Genomic DNA, 23105 nt, shown 5'->3' on the forward strand with positions numbered 1-23105 from the left:
CTGCCTGCCTCTCTGCCTACTTGTGATCTCTGTCTGTCAAATAAATAAATAAAATCTTTATAAAAAAAAAAAAAAAAAAAAAAGGAAACCAGTGGTCTGTTATAAATGAAATATCAGACACAAACCTTGTGGTGCATGGGGATTACAGTAACTATGCTGTCCTACACAAAGAAGATGCTCCATAAATACTCAAGTTTACTGAAGGAGGAAAACACCCATTTGACTGAAGATCAGTATATAGGAGAGAAAAAGCTCTCACTTAAAGTAGTTCTTGGAATGCCTGGTATATCCTTTTCCAGAATTTTGATGCATACTGTTTCAGTTTTTCCCCACAGGCAGGACAAAAAGCTCTTAAGAACATAAAATGTGTGATCTGGGTTCTAGTTTGACACTCCCTCTCTCTTGATAAGGTGGTAGAGTGTGCAGAACAGGAGCTCTGGAGTCCAACGATCTGGGACAGAATTCTAGTTTTGCCATTACCACCAGGGACATCCTGGATAAGTTAATAAGCTATGCCCTTTACTCTTCTTTTGAAAGGACTTCCCAACCCCTAGATCAGACCAGACTGTGCTAAACACGAGTAGCAGGGTACTCTGCACTTGTCCTTCACTGCCTGTAATGGTGGTAATGATAAACTCCAGAGTACCTCACTGTATCCTTCCACTGACCAATGCTCCATTAAGGCAGTATCTGATAGCACCTGACATAGTATCTGCCACACAGCAGCAGGTACCAACTAAGCATTTCTTGAATAAGTGAGTCAACCTGTCAATCTCAAACTCCTCACACTAAAGAAGATATTACCTATCTTCTGGTGTTGGTGTGAGGATTACCTAGAATTTAAGAATCAAATAAATTTTAACTCTGAGAAGAGAAATACCAGGATGGAAAGGTCTTTACTCTTTCTCCTTATTTTTATTATTATTACTAGCACATTTCCATGTCGAGAATAAAAGTATGTGTACCCTGATAATTTTATGCCAAGAACGGTTTTTTGTTTTGTTTTACATTTTTAAATGATTTTATTTCTTTATTTGACAGAGAGAGAGATCACAAGTAGGTGGAGCAGCAGGCAGAGAGAGAGGGAAGCAGCACTCCCACTGAGCAGAGCGCCTGATGCGGGGCTTGATCCCAGGACCCTTAGATCATGACCTGAGCCAAAGGCAGAGGCTTAATCCACTGAGCCACCCAGGGGCCCCATGCCAAGAACAGTTTTAACAAGAAAATTCAACTTGAGGCATAAAAAAGATTGACAGCTTTAATGAAAAACAAACAAAAAACAGCTTATCTGAGACCTATTAAAAAATCCTAACCAACTAGCACAGCCATTGTTCGAGCACCACCTTCATCAGGGGAAAGTGGTTGAATTGAGGAATTCAGACTAATTGAGGAATTGAGACTAAGCAACATTCTGAAGAGTAGACATACAAATAAAAATAGTATGTCCTGGGCGCCTGGGTGGCTCAGTGGGTTAAGCCGCTGCCTTCGGCTCAGGTCATGATCTCAGGGTCCTGGGATCGAGTCCCGCATCGGGCTCTCTGCTCAGCAGGGAGCCTGCTTCCTCCTCTCTCTGCCTGCCTCTCTGCCTACTTGTGATCTCTCTCTGTCAAATAAATAAATAAAATCTTTAAAAAAAAAAAAATAGTATGTCCTATTCAACCAATTAAACTTAATACACTTTGTACATTAAAATTGAGGGCCATGTGAACCATCTACCTTGATATTTAAGAAGTGACCTTAAAGTCCTAAGGTGGCCATAATGAGTGCAATGCAGGGTTATTACAAAGATTTTCAGACCATAATTTAGCTCTAGTCTTCTCAGACCAAAGCCTTCTACCTTTTAGGAAGGAGCCCAAGATGCAAGAGGGCTAACCTAAACAGCTGAATGGTTTTTCTGGCTGGAGGCAAGGAGCGAGGTGGACTAGTACTGCAAGGGTCAGAGTCCTCTTGACCAGCCTCCTCAGGGCAGGCCCTTGAAGGAGCCCCAAAGCACAGGGCAAAAACAACCACCAACAGCAAAAGCCCTGGAGAGGACTCCTGTGTTCAAATCTTAATCCTGCTTTCCGACTATGTGCCTCTGACCAAATCATTTTCTAACTTTAGTTTCATCATTAGTTCTTTGAAAGGGAATTGGTTTGGTAGTCCTTAGTCCCATGAAGCTCAACTTTGAATAGTTAAAACTAGTTAATAATAAAACTGATGAAGACAATGCAGTAAGGTGTTACACTGCCCACAGTTTATCTGTGATGTATATGAGCAGAAGCCCAACGTCATTACCCTTGAACTCTCCCCACTCACCATTCTACCAAAAAAACTCTAAAACTTAAATTACCAAGTTTGGTGTAACAAGAAGTTGACTAGAGGGAGCACACCTTTCCCCCTGCTGCCATACCTGTCATATTTTTCAGAGAGGCATGATGGCCTTTGTTTGGAATGAGGGCGTTCTTTTATATCCAAGAGTTCCTCCTAGAAAGAGAAACCAAATGGTAATTTTTGAATAATATTTCTCATACCATGTATTTTCAACTTATATTTGTTCTCAGTAATGACTGGAGTGCCTATTTTAAGGATGTCACAGTTTTTATTTACTTACACCTGGGGTTATTCCAGAAAGGAATGGAGTTAGCTCATCTTACAAGAAGAAGCTCAAGCAGAATTGGCAAATAACTTCATAGTGATCAGTTTCTTGCTAAAAAGACAATTCTCTCACAAACTGCCATTCAAAAATATAGTTGGAGTCTACAAAACTGAATGCTTATCAAGGTATGGAAGCTTCAGGCTTAAATAAGACCTCCAGTTAATTAATATTCTTAAATGCATTCGATTTACAAGCAGATAGATTTTGTCATTGTAAAGTTGCAAGAAAACAAAGCACCAAAAACATCCATTTACCATTTCTCTGATTTGCCTGTTAACATTTTCTCCCATTTAATTTAGCATTTGGGCTCTCTATACCTTTTCTTTTTTTTTTTTTAAACCACAGAAGAGTAAATTGTATACTCATGGTCCTTAACCCTCAATACTTCAGTGCTTATTTCCCAAGAATAAGGATATTCTTTCACAGTCTCTTATCCAGTTCCATGAGAGAATGAAGCCCTACAGAAAATAATTTGAGTGACTAGTTTTCCATTCTTCCACGGCCTGTATTTGGCCAGTATCACTGTAGATGCATAAAAGAGAACCAAACCCATTATATGTTAACAGATGCCTTAGGGCATAAGGGCTTACCTTCTACAAAACCTGGTTGAGAAGTGCTGCCACTTTTATACAGTTGTCAATAATACTTTTATTTAACAATCCCTCCCAGATTCCAATTGGTCAACTAATCCAAAATGTCCTTTATATTGTTTTAGCCTTGAAAGCAGGATACAGTCTAGCATCAGACATTGACTGTCATATTTCTTTGGGACATTTCTACAACTGAAACATCACTATAATTTCTTCTTTTAGGACACTGACATTTCTAAAGAATACAGCCTACTTTCCCTCGCCCCCAAAAGAACATTATTCATTTGAGGTTTATCTAATGTTTCCTTCTGATTACACTCAGGCTAAGCATCTACGGAAGAGAATACTAACATTAGAAATGTTGTGTCCATCTCAGACCATCACCTGTGGATAATGTGATGTCCATCTGCCCCTTAGTAGTGATCCTGATTTTGATCATCTGGTCAAGGTCAGGGTATTCTCCAGTTTTTCTACAGTTCAGTTACTACTTTCCCACTTAAAACTACTGTGCAGTCTGCGAGAAGACTGCACATATCCTGGTCTTCATTAAAATTTCCCCCTGAACTTAGCATCTATCGATGAATCTTGCCCAAACCAATTCTGATTTCCCAACTCTAGGCCTCTGTCCATATCTACCAGTCAGCAGGTGGCATTTCACTGGGAGGGAAAACACAAACCATCCCTCTTCCCCCATGTATTTACCTATTATTGGCATAGACTCATAGATTCCTAGTTTTTCCAATAGGTTTAGAATTCATTCATGTCCTTAATTATTTGGGGCTTTTGGGGAGCATCCTCAAGCTGGTTCCTGTGTCTTCTGACATGTCCCATCATTTTTTAAAAAGCACTTCCTCACTTTGTTTTATCTTGTACCCATCCTAGCCCTCGTGTCAGTCACCTAACTCAGAGAAATCTTGAGTTCCTTTAAGTGAGGAATGGTATCAGAACCCAAGGTCTGGGAATTAGGTATCGTCACCAACTTCTCAGTCCTTCTGCCAGAGCTAGGGAGTAAGTGCAATTACACATGCAAACGTATACCATGCACATATGCTTTAACATACACACATCTGCTTGTACACATGCAGAGACAAAAAAAACCACTGCCTTCTTGTTATTTACATTCCAACATTTTCTTAACAAAGTAAGAAAGGCAATTCCCAACCTTTCACTGCATAAAATGCTACAACTGCCTTGCATAAAACTATATACATACCACTGTGTATGACCTCAGTAATACCATCTCAGGCCTCATAATAGAATGCCTGCTGCTTCTCTGATCACTGCTTCCCATATCCTGGGGTAAACATGAAGGAATAGATTTACTCTCTCAGCCTATAAGGAATCATTGCACACAAGCATGCCATGAGTTCACTCAGTATCTTTAGACACTTGAATCATCTAAATATTTTCTTCATGATAGCAAAATGCCCTAGGACCAGATGACATTTTGGTTTTAAAACCAGCATATCAATCATTTGATCATCTGTCTCTTTGATAGAGTGAGTGAGCAAGTGTGTGCAAGAGCACAAGCAGGTGGAACGGGAGGGAGCAGGAGAAGCAGGTCCCCCACTGAGCAGAAGATCCCAGGATGCTGGGATCATGATCTGAACCAAAGGCAAACACTTAACTGACTGAGCCACCCAGGCACCCCTATCATTTGCATCTCCTTAGGATTTATTAATATCTTTTTAATTGGGAAGAAATACCTAGAAAAATCTAGAAGTCTGAGGTAAACAAAATTCCAAATATAAGAAAATATCTAAAAACTGTTTTTTGTTTTCAGAATTTTGGGCAAACAAAAAACAAAACAAAACAAATCAGGGGCGCCTGGGTGGCTCAGTGGGTTAAGCCGCTGCCTTTGGCTCAGGTCATGATCTCAGGGTCCTGGGATCGAGTCCCACATCGGACTCTCTGCTCAGCAGGGAGCCTGCTTCCCTCTCTCTCTCTGCCTGCCTCTCCATCTACTTGTGATTTCTGTCAAATAAATACATAAAATCTTAAAAAAAAAAACCTTTCAAAGCAATGACCTACAACCCAGAAATCACCAGTAAAGACTGGAGTCCAGGGAGATCATTAGGACACTGTGTCAGTGATGCAGGGTGCATTCAGTGGTGGGTGAAGGGTGGCTGGACCAATAGTAGTTATGATGATAGTAAACATCATAATACAGAAATCCTGAGGACAGGAAGGCTTAAAACACATTCCAGTAGAAACAGGAAGGACCTTATAATATAGGAAATATTTACACTACAGGAAAAAAATGCTGCAAAGCAACGGTCTGCTATTAGAAGAAACCCACAGATTATTTCCTATTTCTTTACCACCCTCAAATCCAAACATTAAACTAAGAATCCTAGTACACTATTAAACCAAGAGAAACATATCTTATACTTAAATATGTATACTCTCAATATACTAAAGTTTCTATGTAATAAGGCTTTATTTGAAACTTTTAACTGCCAAAGATAATAGGGAGCCCAGGTGATAGGTGTTTTCTATTACTACCACACCTGTTGACTGAATCTAATGATTTTACTTATTTATTTAGGAGTCAACTGGAAGAGACTAACATTTTAACATACCCACAAAACATGCAGGAGGACCAAAAGTTCTATTTGTGGGGATCAAAAAATGTTTTCACCAAGGTAACAATCTTACAAAAAGGGAAATGGGGAGATTAAGGAAATGATGATTCTAATTAATGTGGAATCCCAAATGGGATTCTGAAACAGAAAAAAGACATAAGATAAAGAAAGGAAGGACAGGTGAATAAAGTATGGATTTTAGTTAATAACAATGTATTAACATTGCTAATTGTAACAAGTATACCATACTAACATATTAACAGGGAGAACTCTATGATCCCAGTTTTTCTACAAATCCCACACTATTCTAAAAAATAAAATTTACTTCTACTTCATACCATATACAAAAATAACTCAAAACATATCAAAGACCTAGACATAAGAGTTGTAACTATAAAACTCTTAAAGAAGGGCGCCTGGGTGGCTCAGTGGGTTAAGCCGCTGCCTTCGGCTCAGGTCATGATCTCAGGGTCCTGGGATCGAGGCCCGCATCGGACTCTCTGCTCAGCAGGGAGCCTGCTTCCTCCTCTCTCTCTGCCTCACTCTCTGCCTGCTTGTGATCTCTCTCTGTCAAATAAATAAATAAAATCTTTAAAAAAAAAAAAAAAAAAAAAAAAAAAAAAAAAAAAAACTCTTAAAGAAGAAAATGCAGGTGTAAAAAGTTCATGACCACAGATTAAGCAATGTTTCTTAGCTGGGATATGGAAAAAGCATAAACAACGAAAGGAAAAAAGCAGGTATGTTGGACTTTAAGTTTAGGATCTTTTGAGCTTCAAATGACTATCAAAGTGAAAAGGCAATCCACAGAAGAAGAAAAAATATTTATAAATCATGTATCTGATAAGGGTCTAGTGTCCAGAATATGGAGAGAATGTGTATAATTCAACAACAAAAAGACACCAAACGATCCAATTTACAAATAGGTAAAAAATTTCAAGAGATTTTTCTCCAAAGAAGATACAAAAATGGCCAACAAGCACATAAAGAATGCTCAAAATCATTAGTCATTAAGGAAATGCAAGTCAAAACCACAGTGAGATGCCACTTCACACGTACTAGGATGGCTATCAAAAAAGAGAAAATAACCAGTAGTGGCAAGGACGGGGAGAAACTAAAACCCTTGTGCATTGCTGATGGGAATGTAAAACGGTACAGCTGCTGTGGAAAAACAGTGGCAGTTTCTTAAAAAGTTAAGCACGGTTACTCTATGACCGAGCAATTCCATGCCTAGGTATTTATCAAAAGGAACTGAAAAGATTATATCCCCACAAAAACTTGTACACAAATGCTCAGAGCAGCATTATCCACAAAAGCGAAAAAATGGACACAACCCCGTATGCCCATCAACTGATGAACAGACAAAATGTGGTAAGCCCATATAATGAATCCATTTTTATTTGGCAATAAAAAGGAATAAAGTATTGAAACATGCTATAACACAGACCTTGAAAAGATTAAAAGAAGCCAGACAAAAAAAGCCACATACAGTATGATTCTGTTTACAACCAACGTCTAGAATAGGTAAATCCATGGAGTCCAAAAGAGTAGATTAATGCTTGCCAGGGACTGGGGAAAGAGGATAATGGAGAGACTACTAATGGGTACAGAGTTTCTGTATCGGGTGATGAAAATACTCAAGAATTAGATAACAGTGATGGTTATACAACTTCATGAATTTACTGAAAACCACTGAATGGTACACCTTTAAAGGGATGAATTTTATTATGTGAATTATATCTCAATAAAAAATATTTTTAATAAATCAAACTAAGGTGTTGTTACCAGATATTAATACTTTAATTTCTTTTCTTACAGACTTATTGCCCTAATCACAGACTGATAAATGCCAACAACCCTCAGATACGAGAGTTGCTCAGGTTGGTAAAAATGTTTTAACTTTCCCTCCCATATTATTCAGGTTGACTTTACTATGCCTGGCTTATATGAGGTGTGAATAAACACTCTGGCAACCGACTCCACAACCTGATGGGGCTCCAAGAGCACAGGCAGAGCAGTTAGCCAGATATTACACTGGCATTAATGATGCCGGCCGCACAAACGGTGCTGCTGACCAAGCGGCTAAGACATAGCTCACCTGTCTAGAGAGTACGAAGAACTATTTTCTTCGGTAGTAGGTTGTTAACTGGGAAATCAAAACAACGGTTCTTGGATAGTAAAAGTTGCTGGCAATAACTTCAAACATCTAGTAAAATTAGACTTACTGTTCTCAAAAGCAGGGCTTCTTAAACCAATTTCATGGCTCCAAGGAAACCATATGCAAAACCGTGCATTTCTGCGATTCCTGTATTGAGTATTCATACCTTCAAAAGATCTCCAATGGACCCCAAAGAAGTTAAGAAGTAGCACTTTAAATGGATGTTTCTGAAAATGTGGTCCAAAGTCCACTTGGATGTTCAGGGACAACACGAGGCCCTCTTCATGGGGTTTAAAGAGTTAAATCTGTTACCTTCTACCAATGTCTTAAGTTGCAAAAGACAGTATTCCAGCCTACAAGGTCCCCCACATAAGTGGGGAGGGGAGAAACCATGAGCTAAGTCAATACAAAAATTGCTCTCTTCATAGCTGTCCAGAGAACATTTCCTGTGTGCCAGGCTGAGTATCCAGCCATATGCAGATGACTCTTGGCCCTGGCCCCATGGCTCTCCAGTCTCTCAAGAGAAGTGTTCTTGAACTTGCCATCTCATCAAGGGCCCTTAAGAATAATATTCCTGAAAAGGCACCCTTTTGGGATATTTTCAAAGAAAATCTTCAACTTTGGCTAAAGGCAAAATACTTGGAAAGTGCCTACTCTAAGCTGGGCATACTCTCTCCGTATGATTATAAGAGGAAATAGGAGAGTACCCTTTTGCAGAGTCCTAAGAACCCACAGGAACTTACTAATTATAAACAAATTCACTACTATCACCATCTGGGCAGGAAGAGTTAATATCTGAAAACATTTTTGCACAGGTTTTAAAACCTGACTAAGCAAGAAATAAGCTGCCAATGGCCTAAGAGCCACACAGCTAAAATAGTATAAACACATTTTCTTAGTTTTAGCAGCCTTCCTCAGAGAAAATTTGTCAAGCTCCCCAAAACAATCTATTTGGGAATTACTAATATGGATACCCACTTATGGTGATCAGTTTTGAAGGAGAAAGCAAATGAATGTGAATATAAGACCAAAACAACAGTGGTTAAAACCCACATCCAGTTTCTTGTTGCAGAAATCCCATGTAGAAGCAGCTATGCATTCTGATGACATTCTGACATTACAAATTTCACAGAAGCCCCTTACGTAAGATGAAAAGGAAATATTCTTTACCTTTGTAAGCTAAATTTAATTCTTAAGAGTTAAAAACACAACTTTTTAAAAAACTAACATATGTATTTTGTAAAAAACACAGAGTTTTATTTCATTGTTAGCGGTCAAAAGACTCTAGAAGTGACCCAGTACTTCACCTGTGTGTATACCTGGCTCTTCCTAAAGAAGGCAAATGTCCCCAGAGCAGTATTTGGGTTGGGTCATCCGCCTTTGACCTCCTGTCCCAGTCCCCACCCTCCACACAACCACTAGCATTGGGGTTGGTCATCAAGCTCTTAGACAGTTGCTGACGGACCAGATATTCATTCTGCCAAATCAGATGACTTTTCTGAAAGGATTAGAAAGCTGTTAAAAATAGATCACAACAGGGTAATGGTACCCAAAGATGATAGCCAATGCAACGGTGAACTAACAACATAGGGGGTACATGGGATACATTCCACCATTCCCCACTTAGAAGTTTGTTGCTGGAGGCATCATTTCCAACAGTTCTTACAGGCAGGTCAGGATTTCAACAGTCCTGCAGAGCTGTTAAGCAGGACTTTGCACCTGGATTCATCTAAGCATCTAATGGTGGCTGATCTGATGCAAAGACTTTCTTCTACTGAAAGATCTGAAACTAAGGAAATGGGGGGAAACTAAGGGTATGGGGGAAAAAACCCCAGAAAAGTCTGTTTTCTCTGTTGATCTGGCCAACACAATAAAAATAAATTTTGGCTTCTAAAAGTGTTCATACAACTGATTAAAACAATGTAAAACTTTAAGTAGGTAAAGACTAGAAGGAAACTTAAAATCATTTTCAGGGTGGTGGCATTATGTATTCAACAGGACTTTCCGGTTTCATATTAAAATGGAAATGGTTACTGTGACATTTAAAAAATAAGCATCTTGATCTAAAGAAGGTACCTTTGAGTATGCCCGTCAGTACATCATAAACAGTTTTCATACTTTGTGTGCCAGCCCCTTTTCTAAGCACTTAACATGCATTTTTCTCATTTATTCCCCATAAAAATCCTATCAAGTAGACGCTATTCCACCCACATTTTATGGAGGAAAAGGATGAGAATCGAGAAGCTAAGTATACAGCTGAAGACCGCATAGGGTAAGTAAGTGGTAAAGCAGGGGATCCTAAACCAGGCAGTGGGGCTTAACACCCCAATCCTTCTCTTCTCATCGCTCCTCTTGAGAGGACAAGGGAAGGGGCATGACACCTCCCAGCAACTGTCACTTAGTGTCGGGTTTGTCCCTGCCCAGTGGACTACTGGGAACTCTGAATCAAACTGCCTCATCCTTAGGCAGGATTCCCTTAAGCCTGCCTCCATTCATAGCACCTTTTCCTGAATCAAAGGCCCTAGCCACAAATTTCTATGTTAAATGACTGGTTCCTTATCTAGCTAGAAGTTCCCTCCATGAGCAAATAGAAGAGGATACTCATGTGGCAACAGCCCTGAATCCCAACTTTTCAAGATGACTATTCCAAGAATGAGAACAGGTACGAAAGAATAATCAGAAGACAGTGTTGGTGGTGTTGCCAGTTGACGCCTCCTGGCGTTTCTGAGCAGCTGAAACTTTGAGATTGTATAATAATTTCTCATACCATAATTCTGCCTTCCCAAAAAACATCCTTATTTTTATATTAGCTTAAGAAGTTTGTTGCAAAACATGTCCCTGAAATACCACCTGTCAGAGGTTACTTCTCAACTCAGTTTTTGGAAAATATCTATGAAGTTACCAAATGAGATCTCTTATAGAGTTAAACCTGACCATTTGGCTACTGACTTCAACCCAAGATTTAAATTCTATTTTTCTATTTCCTCTTTTCTCAAGGCTGGACTCCAATCTTGCAACTGATTCTCTCCAAGAAGGCTAGAAGGAAACAAATCAGTCCATTTTAGATGCTTGTCTATTTTTTTTTTTTTTTAAGGTTTTTAAAATGGTTTTAAAGCAAAGACACAGGGGCACCTGGGTGGCTCAGCTCAGGTCATGCTCTCAGGGTCTTGGGATCAAGCTCCACGGGCTCCCCTCTCAGTGGGGAAATTGTTTCTCCCTCTTCCTCTGCCCTCCCCCGACTCATGCTCTTGCTCTCAAATAAATCTTAAAAAAATAAATAAATAAAGCAAAGACATAAACATGGCTGTATCACTGTGACTAACTGCCCATCAGCTGCAAATTAGGGTGGACTCCTTTGAAGAGCTGTATAGACACTGATAAAAATGGTGCCAATTTATAACTAATCAAGGTAACACATGAAACTAAGCTCAAATAACCCAATGCCTACTTTTTAGCCGGTAGATTTAAGGTAGATGATTAACACTGCTCAGTATCAAGCTGAATGTTATGGGTATTCCCTGCTTTTATTTATTTATTTAAAGATTTTATTTATTTGACACACGGAGAGAGATATCACAAGTAGGCAGAGAGGCAGGGGCGGGGGGGCGGGATTGGAAACAGGCTCTCCGCTGAGCAGAGAGCCCAATGCAGGGCTCCATCCCAGGACCCTGAGATCATGACCTGAGCCAAAGGCAGAGGCTTAATCCTCTGAGCCACCCAGGTGCCCCTCCCTGCTTTTATATACTGCTCAACTGGTAGGTGATAATACTTTTTAAGTAATCAGTGGCAAGACACAGGAGCAAAGGAGGAACAGCACCAAGTCTGTATACTCTAAAATCAGTCCGTACACTCAAAGAAAAAGAACACGGATCTGAATAGTGGAACAGTCCAAAGCATTTTTACTCTGTATTTGAAGAAGTAAATGGTATCACTAATAGCAAGAACTACACAAGAACTGGTAAAACAAGGACCTCTGATGAAGGTAAGCTGGTGGGTCCCAAAGTTTTTCCATTAATAAACATGACCGCCTCATCTTGTTTTCTAAACTGATGGTCCTCAAGCTTAAATCAGTCAAAATTCCCTGAAAGACTTAATACATGTGGATGTCTGGGTCCTACCCCTAAAATCTGATTTAATACCACTGAAATGGGACCTGAGATTTTGTAATTCTAACTGGTTACTAGGCGGTACTAAATGCTAGTTTAGGGACTACTCTTTGAGAACCACTGTCTAAAAACACTTTCAATCCATGATTTTGTGCTGAGGTCCCACTCTGTAGCCTCCAAAGGTCCTTCAACATAATTCGATCACTTTATAAATGCCACATTTAAGTATCACCAGAAAGAATTTTTGGTCTTAGCAACTTGGCCTGGCAAAATGAACCTGAGTGGGCTTTTAAATTAAGAGCTCAGACTCTCAGGATAACAGGTGCCTATGATAAATCCACTTACAACCATCCCAACTAATCATCACTAAGGCCTAGGGGTAGGCCTGAAAGTATCTAATATGATTCTAACTTGACTTCCTGAGACATTCATGGAAACACAACAGATACCAATGGAAACCTAGAGAGTAATTATGCATCTGAGTTGCTTGACAACATCAAGACCATAGACCAAGTTTTCCAAGGAAGACTAAAGCCTTGCTACTCAAAGTATGGTCAGTGGACCAGCAGTATGGGCACCACCTGCAAGCAGGTTAAAAAGCTAGATTTTGAAGCCCACTCATGATCTAACAACCAGAACTCAAACTTCACAAGGGTTCACAGATAATCCCCAAACATATCAACATTTAGGAAGCTTGAGTAAAGAATGACATAACACACAGGAGACTCTGATGTTAACTGAAAAGCACTAGGCCAAACTCCTGGATTACTCCACCCTCATGGAAAAAAAACCCTAGAATTCCGAACAGACTATTAATGTTATCTCATAAAACAAATGAGTGCTAAACTAAGAAAGGTCAAAGTTTAAGAAGCCCTCTCATCTGGTGAATGTGTTTTTTTGATCTTGTAGTAAACATCCCATGTTTACCAGTTTTCACAAAGCACATAACTTATTAAAAAAATCACTAAGGACAACTTCCTTCTCTTCTAAACTTTCTAGCCCATGAACTTGAAGCAGCGGAAACACTACTAAATGCCTTTTTTTACGCCAATAGTTTAATCTCAATATGGAGATAAGGAGTAGGATGGCTCAAGTATTATTCCAGTTGTGCAACAGACCATTTATTATAGTTCTCAGAACACAGGGCTGTTTCAAGCTTTCTTCAAAGAGAAAGGCTGTTTGCCTCAAGTACCACATTACTTGAGTATAAGAAACTTATGTATGAAAGCACTACCCAAATACTGCCTAAACATGATTCTAAAATTGCCATTAACTAAATCTTCTCTAATGGAGTGGACAGTAAACCAACTTCCAACTAAATCTGGTAGAGAAGACCATTAAATCTAAGCTCCACTGTCATTAATTTAAAAGATGCTTTTCTTAATCATTTCTTTGAGGCACATTTATCTAAGTATGACAGAATTCTAAAACTAGATTATCAAAAATGGACAATATTGGGCTTCTTAATCTTTAGACACACGTAAGTTCTAGCCTAAGAAAGACCAGTATTATCTTCCCCCAAAATGACTTAAACTAAATATGGCTATACAGAAAGATGACATATACATGCCATTCTCTGATCAGTTTGAGAGTGACACAAAAGCCTCTCTGTGTGGACTCTACAAGCAGGATACCAGTAAGAACTTTTATTCAAAAAGTGCTAGGAGAACTAAAATCACAAAAGCTTATGAAAGCAGTTCAAATTAGTTCCCCTTCATTTAATAAGCTTTTCTCCATTCAGAATTCACCTGTCAACATTTTAGACAGTGAATTTAAGTTGTGAAACATTATTCAAGTACCCTCACGTTTGAGAAAAACTACATTTGTGGAGATCAAATCTGAATCAAATGCCATCTTTTTTTTTTAATGCTAAAAATGAATATTGCTCTGATAGTACAAGACACTTTATCAAGTAGGTCTGAGCAGTGGCACTAGTACACAAACAAGGCCTGACTTCAAATATTAACCAGTCAGTATTCTGGTAAGTCAGGGACAATAACCACATCAGAACCCCTGACTGGGTTCATACTCAGGAAATAGAGATAAGAGACCAACTAGAATATGACTCTTCCCATCAGAAGTCCCAAGCACATTTTTTTGTACTCTGCCCAATACATTTCAAGGAATAAGAAATGAATTCACACCTCAAGGAGTCTGTCAACCCCTTCAGAAACACCCAGAGGCCCACAAGATACTGAAGCAACAACTTCAGTAAGTACAGGACCTTGAGTGATTTGCATGCCAGAACTGGAATGCTTATTCTAGAGCATATAAGTCAGTAACATACCAGATACACACAGTTGCTGCAGAACATGTGTGCTAACATATGCTGATCCACAAATTCATATGCCATATGAGCCAATATTTCCTCTACCCAAAAGCTAATTTGAAGCAAATTCTAGTTTAAACTGCATATTCACACTTGCAGAAAAAATTCAAAGCAATGCTTTATTAAATCTAGTTAATATTTAGTCTATATAGTCAGAATGAGACTTCCACTTTAAATAACACTAATGAAATACCTACACAATGTTACTAAGCTCCCCATCTATAAAGAAACACTATTTCATTAGTAACAATACTTACTTTTGTATAGCGATGCGGGGATTTGGAGGCTGGTTGCTTCTTCAGGTCAAGGAAAGCATCTCCATTTTCTGTTTCACCCAAACTTCTCCTATCCATGGCTCCTTGGTCTACAATTCTTTGCACCTGGAAGATCAATCAGCAAAACTGTCAGGGGGAACAATATATTTTGAGAAGTCTTGACCGTTTAAGACACCGAAACTCTTTAATCTCTTAAAATGACTACCTTTAAAAAACAAAGCCTCACCCAACAAAACCAGAACCCATTTGGAAATAGAATGACTGGGTTTTTTTTTTTTTTTTTTTTTTTTTAATCTCTTCTAGTAACGTGCTCTAAGAATCGGAAAGGTTAAGGAAAGCCTAAGTGGAAGGTACCCAATCAGGGCACAGCCTTTAAGCAGCTTTAAGACAAAAAGAAACCAAAATTAGTCATTGCCACCCATGAGGACCGTTCAGACAGTAGTGGGGAAGTTTCCCGAGTGGGGGTAGGTAGGAGACTGGTTGGGGATCCGGGAAGTCGGACTGTGGTATAGTGCCTGTCACTTGCCAATGGACGGCGCCAGCTGCCCCTTGTTATCCAGGGGGCAGGGGCTGGGGCCCGAGCGCCCCTCACCCGGCCCGCGGCACCTGTGGCCATGTCAGGGGCGCCGGCGGCAAGGAAAGGGCGAATGCCGGCTCCAGCTCGGAAACTCGTCTTTCCCGGGCCGCGACCCCAACCCCCGGCCTCTCGCGCAGGCCCCAGCCCAGCGGCCTCCTTCGGAGGAAGGGCGGGGACTATACTCACGGAGGGGAGGCGGGCCGGAGGGAGCGGGAGGCCGAATTCCCCGGCCCAGACGCTCCGAGCTGGAGCCGGCGCAGGCCCGCCGCCGTCCGCCCCGGCCCGGCGGCTCGGGCCCCGCCAGCCCGCCCGCCTGCTGCCCGCTGGCCGCCCCGCTGGCCTCGCGCCCCTGCCCGCCCCCCGCGCGCACCCCGGCGCTCGCGCTCACGCACGCGACCCCAGGAGCAGCGCGCCCGCGCCCCTGCCCTCCCTGCGGCCCTGGGCGCGAGGCGCCCCGGCTCCCGCTGTCGCCGGGCTCTTACTCGGTGCCTCCGCCGCTCGGCGGCCCTTCGCCCCGGCCGCCGGTCCCCTCCCTGCCGCCGGTGCCGGTCCGAGGGCTGCTCCGCGCGGCCTTCGCTCTCGCCCCCCCACCCGTTCGGACTGTCTCTCTTCAGCCGCCGTAACCACGGCCCAGCCCTCAGCCCCTCCTCCCAGACCCCCTCCCCCTTAATAACTCCCTCCACGCACCCGGGCCCCAGCACCGCCTTCGCCGCTGCGCGCCCGGAAGTGAGGTGACCGCGGCGGTGCCGGGGGGGAAAAAGACACATTGCGGCGCGCTCCCCGGACGCCGGCCCGAGCGTGCGCCCGGCGGCGGCGAGGCGGAGGCGGGAAGGAGATGGCGGCGGCGGAGAGGGGGCTGGGGCGGCGGCGGCGGAAGCCTTTCCCGGTGCGCGCAGGCGGTCGTCCTGGGCAGCCCTGGGGAGGACGCAGCGTTCCCACGCGTGCTTCGGGGCGGGGCAGAACAGGGCGGGCGGTGCTGTAGCCTGCGGTACGCGCCTGGCAGCTGTCTCTGGAAGGCGGTGGTACCAGCGAAAGCCGGGGTCCGGGGTCCAGGTCCGGGTGCGACTTGGGGATCGCGTTGACTGCTGCGTTTGCACGGTTCGCGACGGCGGGAAACGCGGGGCTTCGGCGGTGGCAGTCTGAGGCGAGCTTGGGGGCTTTTGAGCCTGGCGTTTGTGGGCTCGAATCTCAGGTTTTATCATTAATGGTGTGATGTTGGGCAAAGCCCTGACTTGAGTTTTCTCTTTTCTTTCTAAAATGGCCCCTCTTTAAGTGTGTGTGATTCTGTTTTGTTGCATTAACAAATTTGCCACGATTGCTTTAGATTGAGCTAAAAGTGACTGACAAGAGTCATTGAAAGGGTTTTTTGGGTTTTTGTTTTGTTTTTTTCCCGCCCATAACCGGAATCTTTCCATAGCCTGCACGGGAAGGGCAAGTACGAGTGTATTTGGGTGAAAATGAGATAGCGAATGTGAAGCGCAGAGTACACATTGGCGAGACTGGCAAATGAGAGCACAGCAGTGCAAACATACTTTCCCTACTCTAAGAAATGAGAGTAACTGCCGTGCTGGGGAAGAGCCATCTGTAAAGGTTTGACGAAGATCACCTGTGAGCCCGGTCTGCAGGAATATCCCCAGCCCCAGTTTCCGTCCCGTGCTTCCTCCTGGGGTTGGTGTGAAGTCTACCTGGGTGTAGAGGGAAACGCAATTTTTTTCGCGAAAGGGTAGTGAAGTCTACCTTTCTTTGAAGGGGCCTGCTTTCTTTGAGTTTCACTATTAGAATAAGGGGATTGGGCATTGAGTGATCGCTGAGTTCCCTTCCTGTAAGTCTTGGCAACCGAGATAATTAAGAAAACGTTTTTCTTTTTGTCTGTAATATTGAATAAAAAAATTTTTTTAAATAAAATGTATTAACTGTCTGGGAGCAAGAGGCAGAGGGAAATATTTGCAACCCAGCTCTGCCACATCCTACAGGCTGGGGCAAATTAGGCCAGTTCTTTATCCTTAGCCTTGGTTTTCTAATCTGTAAAATTGGAAACATGATAATCCAACTTGATAACAGAGGCTGTTATCAAGATTAAAAAGGATAACGTGGGTAAAAAGCCTTATACAACCTTCATGAAGCTGCTGGTTTTTTGTTTTTGTTTTTGTTCTTGTAAGGCCTATTCAGAGGCACATGGTAGGTAATCACACCATGCTCATCTTAATATTTTAGAAATCAAGCTGCTTTTGGAATCAGGTTCTTCCTAAGGTTGAGGATAATGGTATAATCCTTTCGCTATCAAGTGTAATGAAGAAGGCCCATTGCTTGAAGCTCTTATATTCTGATTCTGCCACTTGGTGTGAAATCTGAGCCAGTCATTTCATTTCTCTGGACCTGTTTACTCCTCTGTCAAAAAGGGATAGCAGTACCTACTTTTCAGGCTTGTAGTGGGAATTAGTCATCTATTGCTGTGTGATAAACCACCCCAAAACTCAGTGGTTTAACTCAATATGTATTTTGCACCTAAACTTGCACTTTAGGCCACTTCTAGCTGGAGTACCTGGTTTCTGCTCCATTAAGATGGGTAGAAGGCTTGCACCTAGGATCATTTAATGGCTTGCTTACTCACATATTTGGTGCTTGATGGCGGCTCTCAGCTGGGTCTCCTGGAGCGGTTGGCTGGGATGTTTATACATGCACTCTCTCTGGGGCTTGAGCTTTTTCTCACAACATGGTGGCAGGATTCTGCAGCAGCCAGTTGCTGAATTGTCCTTTCCAACCTAGCCTTGGAGTCCGTGTTCTTCCACATGCCATAATCTATTAGAAAAAAGTCACTAAGGGACGCCTGGGTGGCTCAGTTGTTAATTGGCTGCCTTCCACTCAGGTCATGATCCCAGCTCCTCTGATCAAGTCCTACATAGAGCTCCTTGGTTGGCAGAGAGCCTGCTTCTTCGTCTACCTCTGCCTGCTGCTCCCCTGCTTGTGCTCTCTTTTTCTCTGACAAGTAACTAAAATCTTTAAAAAAAAAAAAAGGACGGGTGCCTGGGTGGCTCAGTGGGTTAAAGCCTCTGCCTTCAGCTCAGGTCATGATCCCAGGGTTCAGGGATCGAGCCCCACATCTGGCTTTCTGCTCCCCGGGGAGCCTGCTTCCTCCTCTCTACCTACTTGTGATCTCTGTCAAATAAATAAAATATTAAAGAAGTCACTAAGGGAAGGAGACTTAGACTAGTTTTATATAAAAGTGTCAAAGAATTCGTGGACATATTTTTAAATGACCGCAAGTACACAAAATCTGCTCAAGGCATTGTAGCTACTATGAGAGAGGCCTGGCTTGGAGCTAATTTCCCAGGCCCTCAGGTCTATCCTAGTTGGGATGCACGCTTCCACCAAGGTGTCCTTTAGTGTCGTGTAGAACTTGGTCTCAAGTCACTTATCTCCCAGAGACTCAATTTTTCCTGTGAAAGGAGATGCAAATTAGCACCTGAGAATAAAAGTAATAATTTACTAAGGGAAGGTATCTATGAATGTCTTCCTCCTGTGTCATGCAAAACTTAGATGCTTGCAAATCCTTGTTTCATTGTAGCTTTTGAGTATTCTCAGTAAGAATGATAATTTGTAATTCTAAATGCCCATTTTGGAGTTAATGAATTTTCAAATACCAGTATAAGAAGTTTCTTTGAGAGAATAAGAGAAATTATTGACTCTTGTTCTTTACTAAATATTTCTCAGATCTTAGTTTAGGTTCAGTTGTTCGTTCAAAGTTTGGCATAAGGGGACTCAAAAGTTCAGTCAGTTGAGGAGTCCAAGAGCAGTAGAAAAGCAAATGAAAATATAAGAAACCTAATAATTCTGAGAGCACCCTCATCTCAGAAAGTTGGGATTACACCTCAACTAGTCAGTGTCTCCCTAAATGGGCTTTTTTCCTGTTCATTTTTTCTTGCTATAAGGGTAATCCCTGGTTATAAGAAAAGATTTCAACAGTTTCACAGGTGTGTGGCATCATGTACTCAGTTTAAGGACTAAAGAAATTAAGGGACTTTTAGAAACACTAATTCTTCAAAGAGCCTCTACCCTTTCTGGTGCTTTACATGCTTGATTTCATTTATGCGAAGTACTTAAGACAAAACCAACTGAAATCATTAAGTGCTGCTGCACTAGCTGTTGTTAATCTATACTGTTCTAATCTTGACTGACAGGAATAATTATTTGCATTATAACTCAAATGAAAATGCCTTTCATCCCTTCCCAAATCAGTCAGAGTTGATGGTAGTAAAGGTACATGACAGGGATAAAGCATCAGCAAATCACCTAGAAAGCATAAAGTACTTATAAGAAAGACTAATTTGACAGTAAATATTAGTGCTAATTAGGGCTTTAAAACTCACTAGATTAGTCATCCCTAAAAGATTGGTTCCCTTGTCCTGCTAAAGTGGAACTTTTCCTTTTAAACACCTGGTGTCGTTTTTTGTTTTTTTTTTAAACACAAATTAGCATATGGAGAAAATGGAAAATGCAAACTACCTGTGTCACTTTAATCCTGGGACACCCAACAAATTATTTTACCTCATAATTGTAGTATAAAAATTGCAGTATAAAAATCTTTCGGGGTGCCTGGGTGGCTCAGTTGGTTAAGCGTCTGCCCAGGGTTCTGGGATCCAGTCCCAGATTGCGCTTCTTGCTTATTGGGGAGCCTGCTTCTCCGTCTTCCTGCCTTTCCCCCTGCTTGTGTGCGCTCGCTCACTCTCTGACAAATAAGTAAATAAAATCTTTAAAAATAAAAATAAAAAATCGTTCAAGCATTTAAGTACATAACGCTTGCCTTTACTCTCTACCAGAAGTCTTGTGTGCTTTCAAATGTTTTACAAAGCACAGGAGAAAAGCCTCACCTACCTTCCCTTACCCCTATTTTCTAAAAGATGTTCAGAGATTTTTAAAAATTTATCGACCATTTACTAACAATTAGTGCTTGTTAACTACATTTTTAAGGGGAAGGTTCACAGAAGATCCCAGCCTGGGGTAATTCAAATTCGGGGACACGGAACAACTTCCTTGTCCCTCAGATTGACAGCTTCTCTGGTCCCTGCATGCGCGTGTTCCACGCTTGCACCGGCTGGGAACCATGGAGAACCAAGAGCCAGAGAGATTCACGCGGGAGCCTGGAAATGGGGCTAAGGAGGACCTTCGTCTGCGTGGGCCTCCAGACTGGAACCTCATCCCTAGTCCTTGCCGCGCGAGGTGTAGTTCGGAAATTCGATTCGAAATGACTCCTACTCCTCTTGTCTAAGAGTGGCTGTAGGAAGCTCAGCTCTAGTGGGCCAAGGAGGCCGAGAGCCCTCCTCGGGGTTGTCCAGTTCTTCCGCGGACTTTGGGGCCAACTCAGCTTAGCCAGCCCCCCCTCGGCTGCCGGAGGGAGGCGTGCCACCTATCGGACTGAGGCTGCGCGAACTCTAGAGTCCGGGGAGGGGCGTCTCACACGCTCGCCGAGTCGCCGTGGAGACGGGGGCGGGGCCGGCGAGAGACACATGCGCCGACACGGGGGAAGTGCTGAGGCAGGTGTTGGGTCCCGCGGGTCAGAGGACCGCTGGCGGCGCGTGTGCCTACTCCCGCTGGGACTTCGCGAGGCGGGAGGCCAGTGTGCTCAGCTTGTCAGGTATGAGGCCCAGTATATTGTTTCCAGCCTGTAAGTGCCTCGGCCTCTTCGGTTTGGAGTCCAGCGGCGAGCGGACGTCCCTCGAGCTGGACCCCGTGACTCTTTTCTCCAAGCCTCCGCTTCCTTGTCCAGGAGTGCAGGCGAAGCTGCCTACCCACAGACTGTGATCTGGGAGTGGAAGAGGTGTGAAGAGAGTGCGGAGAACTTTCGGAGCTCTTCTTCCTCGCCTGGCGCGGTGCTTCAGTCCTTCTTGCTGGGTGCTGCTTCCCTTCAGCATCTAGTCGCCCGGAGGCCACCGGGCACCGCTTACTCCCGCGCGTCTGGTGCTGCAGGCGGGTATCGGTGCCTGCGTCGATGCAAGGCTCGTGCGCGGATCCGAATCAGGAGTTTCTGGATCTCTCCAGCGTGGCCAGCTAGGGGCGAGTGTGCACAAATCTCGGGGGCCTCATCTGAATCCAGAGGGCCAACAAGGCAACAACAGCGAAGCCTCCCCAGCAGCGGGAGATAAATGCTTCGTTTTTATCTCATGGGTGGCCGTTCAGGTTTCTTGTCAACCTGTACAGATGCATAGTAAATATTTGTTGAACGAATGGTGTTAGGGACCTGCGTACCGGTCCCAACCCTACCACTTAGCTAATGACTTCAAATAGATAAACTTCCTCAGTCTGAAAATCCTGTTCAGGTGTTTGTTAAAAGGCAGCTTATTAATGAAAAATGCATAGTACTATGTATACCTGACACAGAGTAGTACCCTCTCCATAAGTGGTTTTTTGTTTTTTTTAATCTATTCGTTATAGATTTCATGGTACCCGCCTAAATGACATGAAAGTATGAGGCTTGGAGGTGTCAGAAGGATTCCTGGAAGAAGTAGTTGAAACTGTTTGGGGGCTTAAAGATATCAATTTAGGTCTTTCCTTCCTTTTCTTTACTATGATCGTTGATTTCTCCGTCATTGTTAGCAGCTGCAAAATGCTGTAGAAACTTATTTAATTTTCCAAGTTACCATACATGATTTTAAAAGCCAGTATTAAAAGCTTATAATAGAAAATAGCCACATGCCCCAGTTATAATTTACATTATGCCAGCTGTTTCTCCTGATCTTTATAAGTTGGAAGGAAATATCCTTATGGGCAATATCTCCTGATTTTTTAGTTTTACACATAAAAGGTCCACTGTTATTCATGGAAGATAAATACTTAGCTTACAGTTTTCCTTCCATCCTCTCACCAGTGTGATTATGTATTCATTTATTTTTAAATTAGTGGTCAGTGTTTTATAACATTTCACAGCTATACCAAGCAGAGTATAGCAACTGTTTTTTCTTGTACATCCTATTATTCTATTATTTTCTCATTTGCCTAGCATTCAGGCCCAGATTAAATTTTCTTCTTGAATGTAACAGCATTTCTCAGATGCCCGCCTATTTTTTTTTTTTTTTTTTTTGCAAAATTACTCTCAAAACTGTCCATTTCATCTTTTTCTTGGAGATCCTTCTCTACTCTAAAATGATCTGGTGGCTCTATGCCTGCTGTCCTCAGTTCTAATCCTGAAACTTCTTTTCTCATCTATCATGGGATTTGCTTCTTTTTGCTATTCCCTTATGTTGAATTTGCTTTTGCCTGGGTTCCTTTCCCCCCCTCAATTTGCTTCCTTGGTTTCTGGGATACATTTTCCTTTAATAACTACTGCTTCTACTTGTTCATCTCTTCCTTTTCTTCTTTTAACAGTTTTATTGCAAAATAATTCACATAGACAATTCACCAATTTAAAGTGTTCATTGCTTTTAATCAGTTTTGCAACCATCACCATAATCAATTTTAGAACATTTTCTTCACCCTGAAAAGAAACCCTTAATGTTAGGAGTCACTCCCCATTTCCCTTCAATCCTTCCAGGCCCTAGGCAGCCAGAAATTTACTTTATGACTCTGTAGATTTATCTGTTTTGGACATTTCATATAAGTGGAATCATATGCTATATGGTCTTTGTGAATGGCTTCTTTCCCTTAGCATGTGCCAGAATGCATCCATGTTTTAACATGTAATAGTACTGCATTTCTTTTTATGGTTGTGTGATATTTAATTGTATGGATTGTATGGATATGCATATTTTGTTCATCCATGAGTTAGTGAACATTTGGGCTTTCACTTTTTTTGGCTATTATTAATAGCCAAATTAATATTATTATTAATAATGTTGCTGTTAACATTCATATACAAG

The 23105-nt window shown here is 42.2% G+C and overlaps 2 protein-coding genes across 16 annotated transcripts in view; one reads left to right on the top strand and one right to left on the bottom strand.

The window, feature by feature from the left end:
* EIF4ENIF1 (eukaryotic translation initiation factor 4E nuclear import factor 1) overlaps positions 1–15893 on the bottom strand; it is a 45192-nt gene extending 29299 nt beyond the window's left edge. For 4 of the 5 annotated variants that reach the window (XM_059408886.1, XM_059408885.1, XM_059408884.1 and 1 more), the window contains exons 1-3: positions 15738–15893; positions 14661–14783; positions 2393–2466 (exon numbers count right to left, since the gene is read on the bottom strand). In XM_059408886.1, coding sequence (XP_059264869.1) covers positions 2393–2466; positions 14661–14756 — 170 coding nt within the window. In that variant the 5' untranslated portion in view covers positions 14757–14783; positions 15738–15893. Of the gene's footprint in view, positions 1–2392; positions 2467–14660; positions 14784–15441; positions 15554–15737 lie in introns of those variants that run through there. The other variant, XM_059408883.1, reaches the window with a different exon arrangement.
* A 315-nt stretch (positions 15894–16208) lies between these two features.
* SFI1 (SFI1 centrin binding protein) overlaps positions 16209–23105 on the top strand; it is a 101857-nt gene continuing 94960 nt past the window's right edge. For 5 of the 11 annotated variants that reach the window (XM_059408868.1, XM_059408880.1, XM_059408878.1 and 2 more), the window contains exon 1: positions 20736–20887. The gene's annotated coding sequence lies outside the window, so the exon portion shown is untranslated. Of the gene's footprint in view, positions 16354–20734; positions 20888–23105 lie in introns of those variants that run through there. The other 6 variants (XM_059408874.1, XM_059408875.1, XM_059408881.1 and 3 more) reach the window with 3 other exon arrangements.

The sequence above is a fragment of the Mustela nigripes genome, chromosome 8, assembly GCF_022355385.1.
Source record: "Mustela nigripes isolate SB6536 chromosome 8, MUSNIG.SB6536, whole genome shotgun sequence".
Taxonomy (NCBI): Eukaryota; Metazoa; Chordata; class Mammalia; order Carnivora; family Mustelidae; genus Mustela; species Mustela nigripes.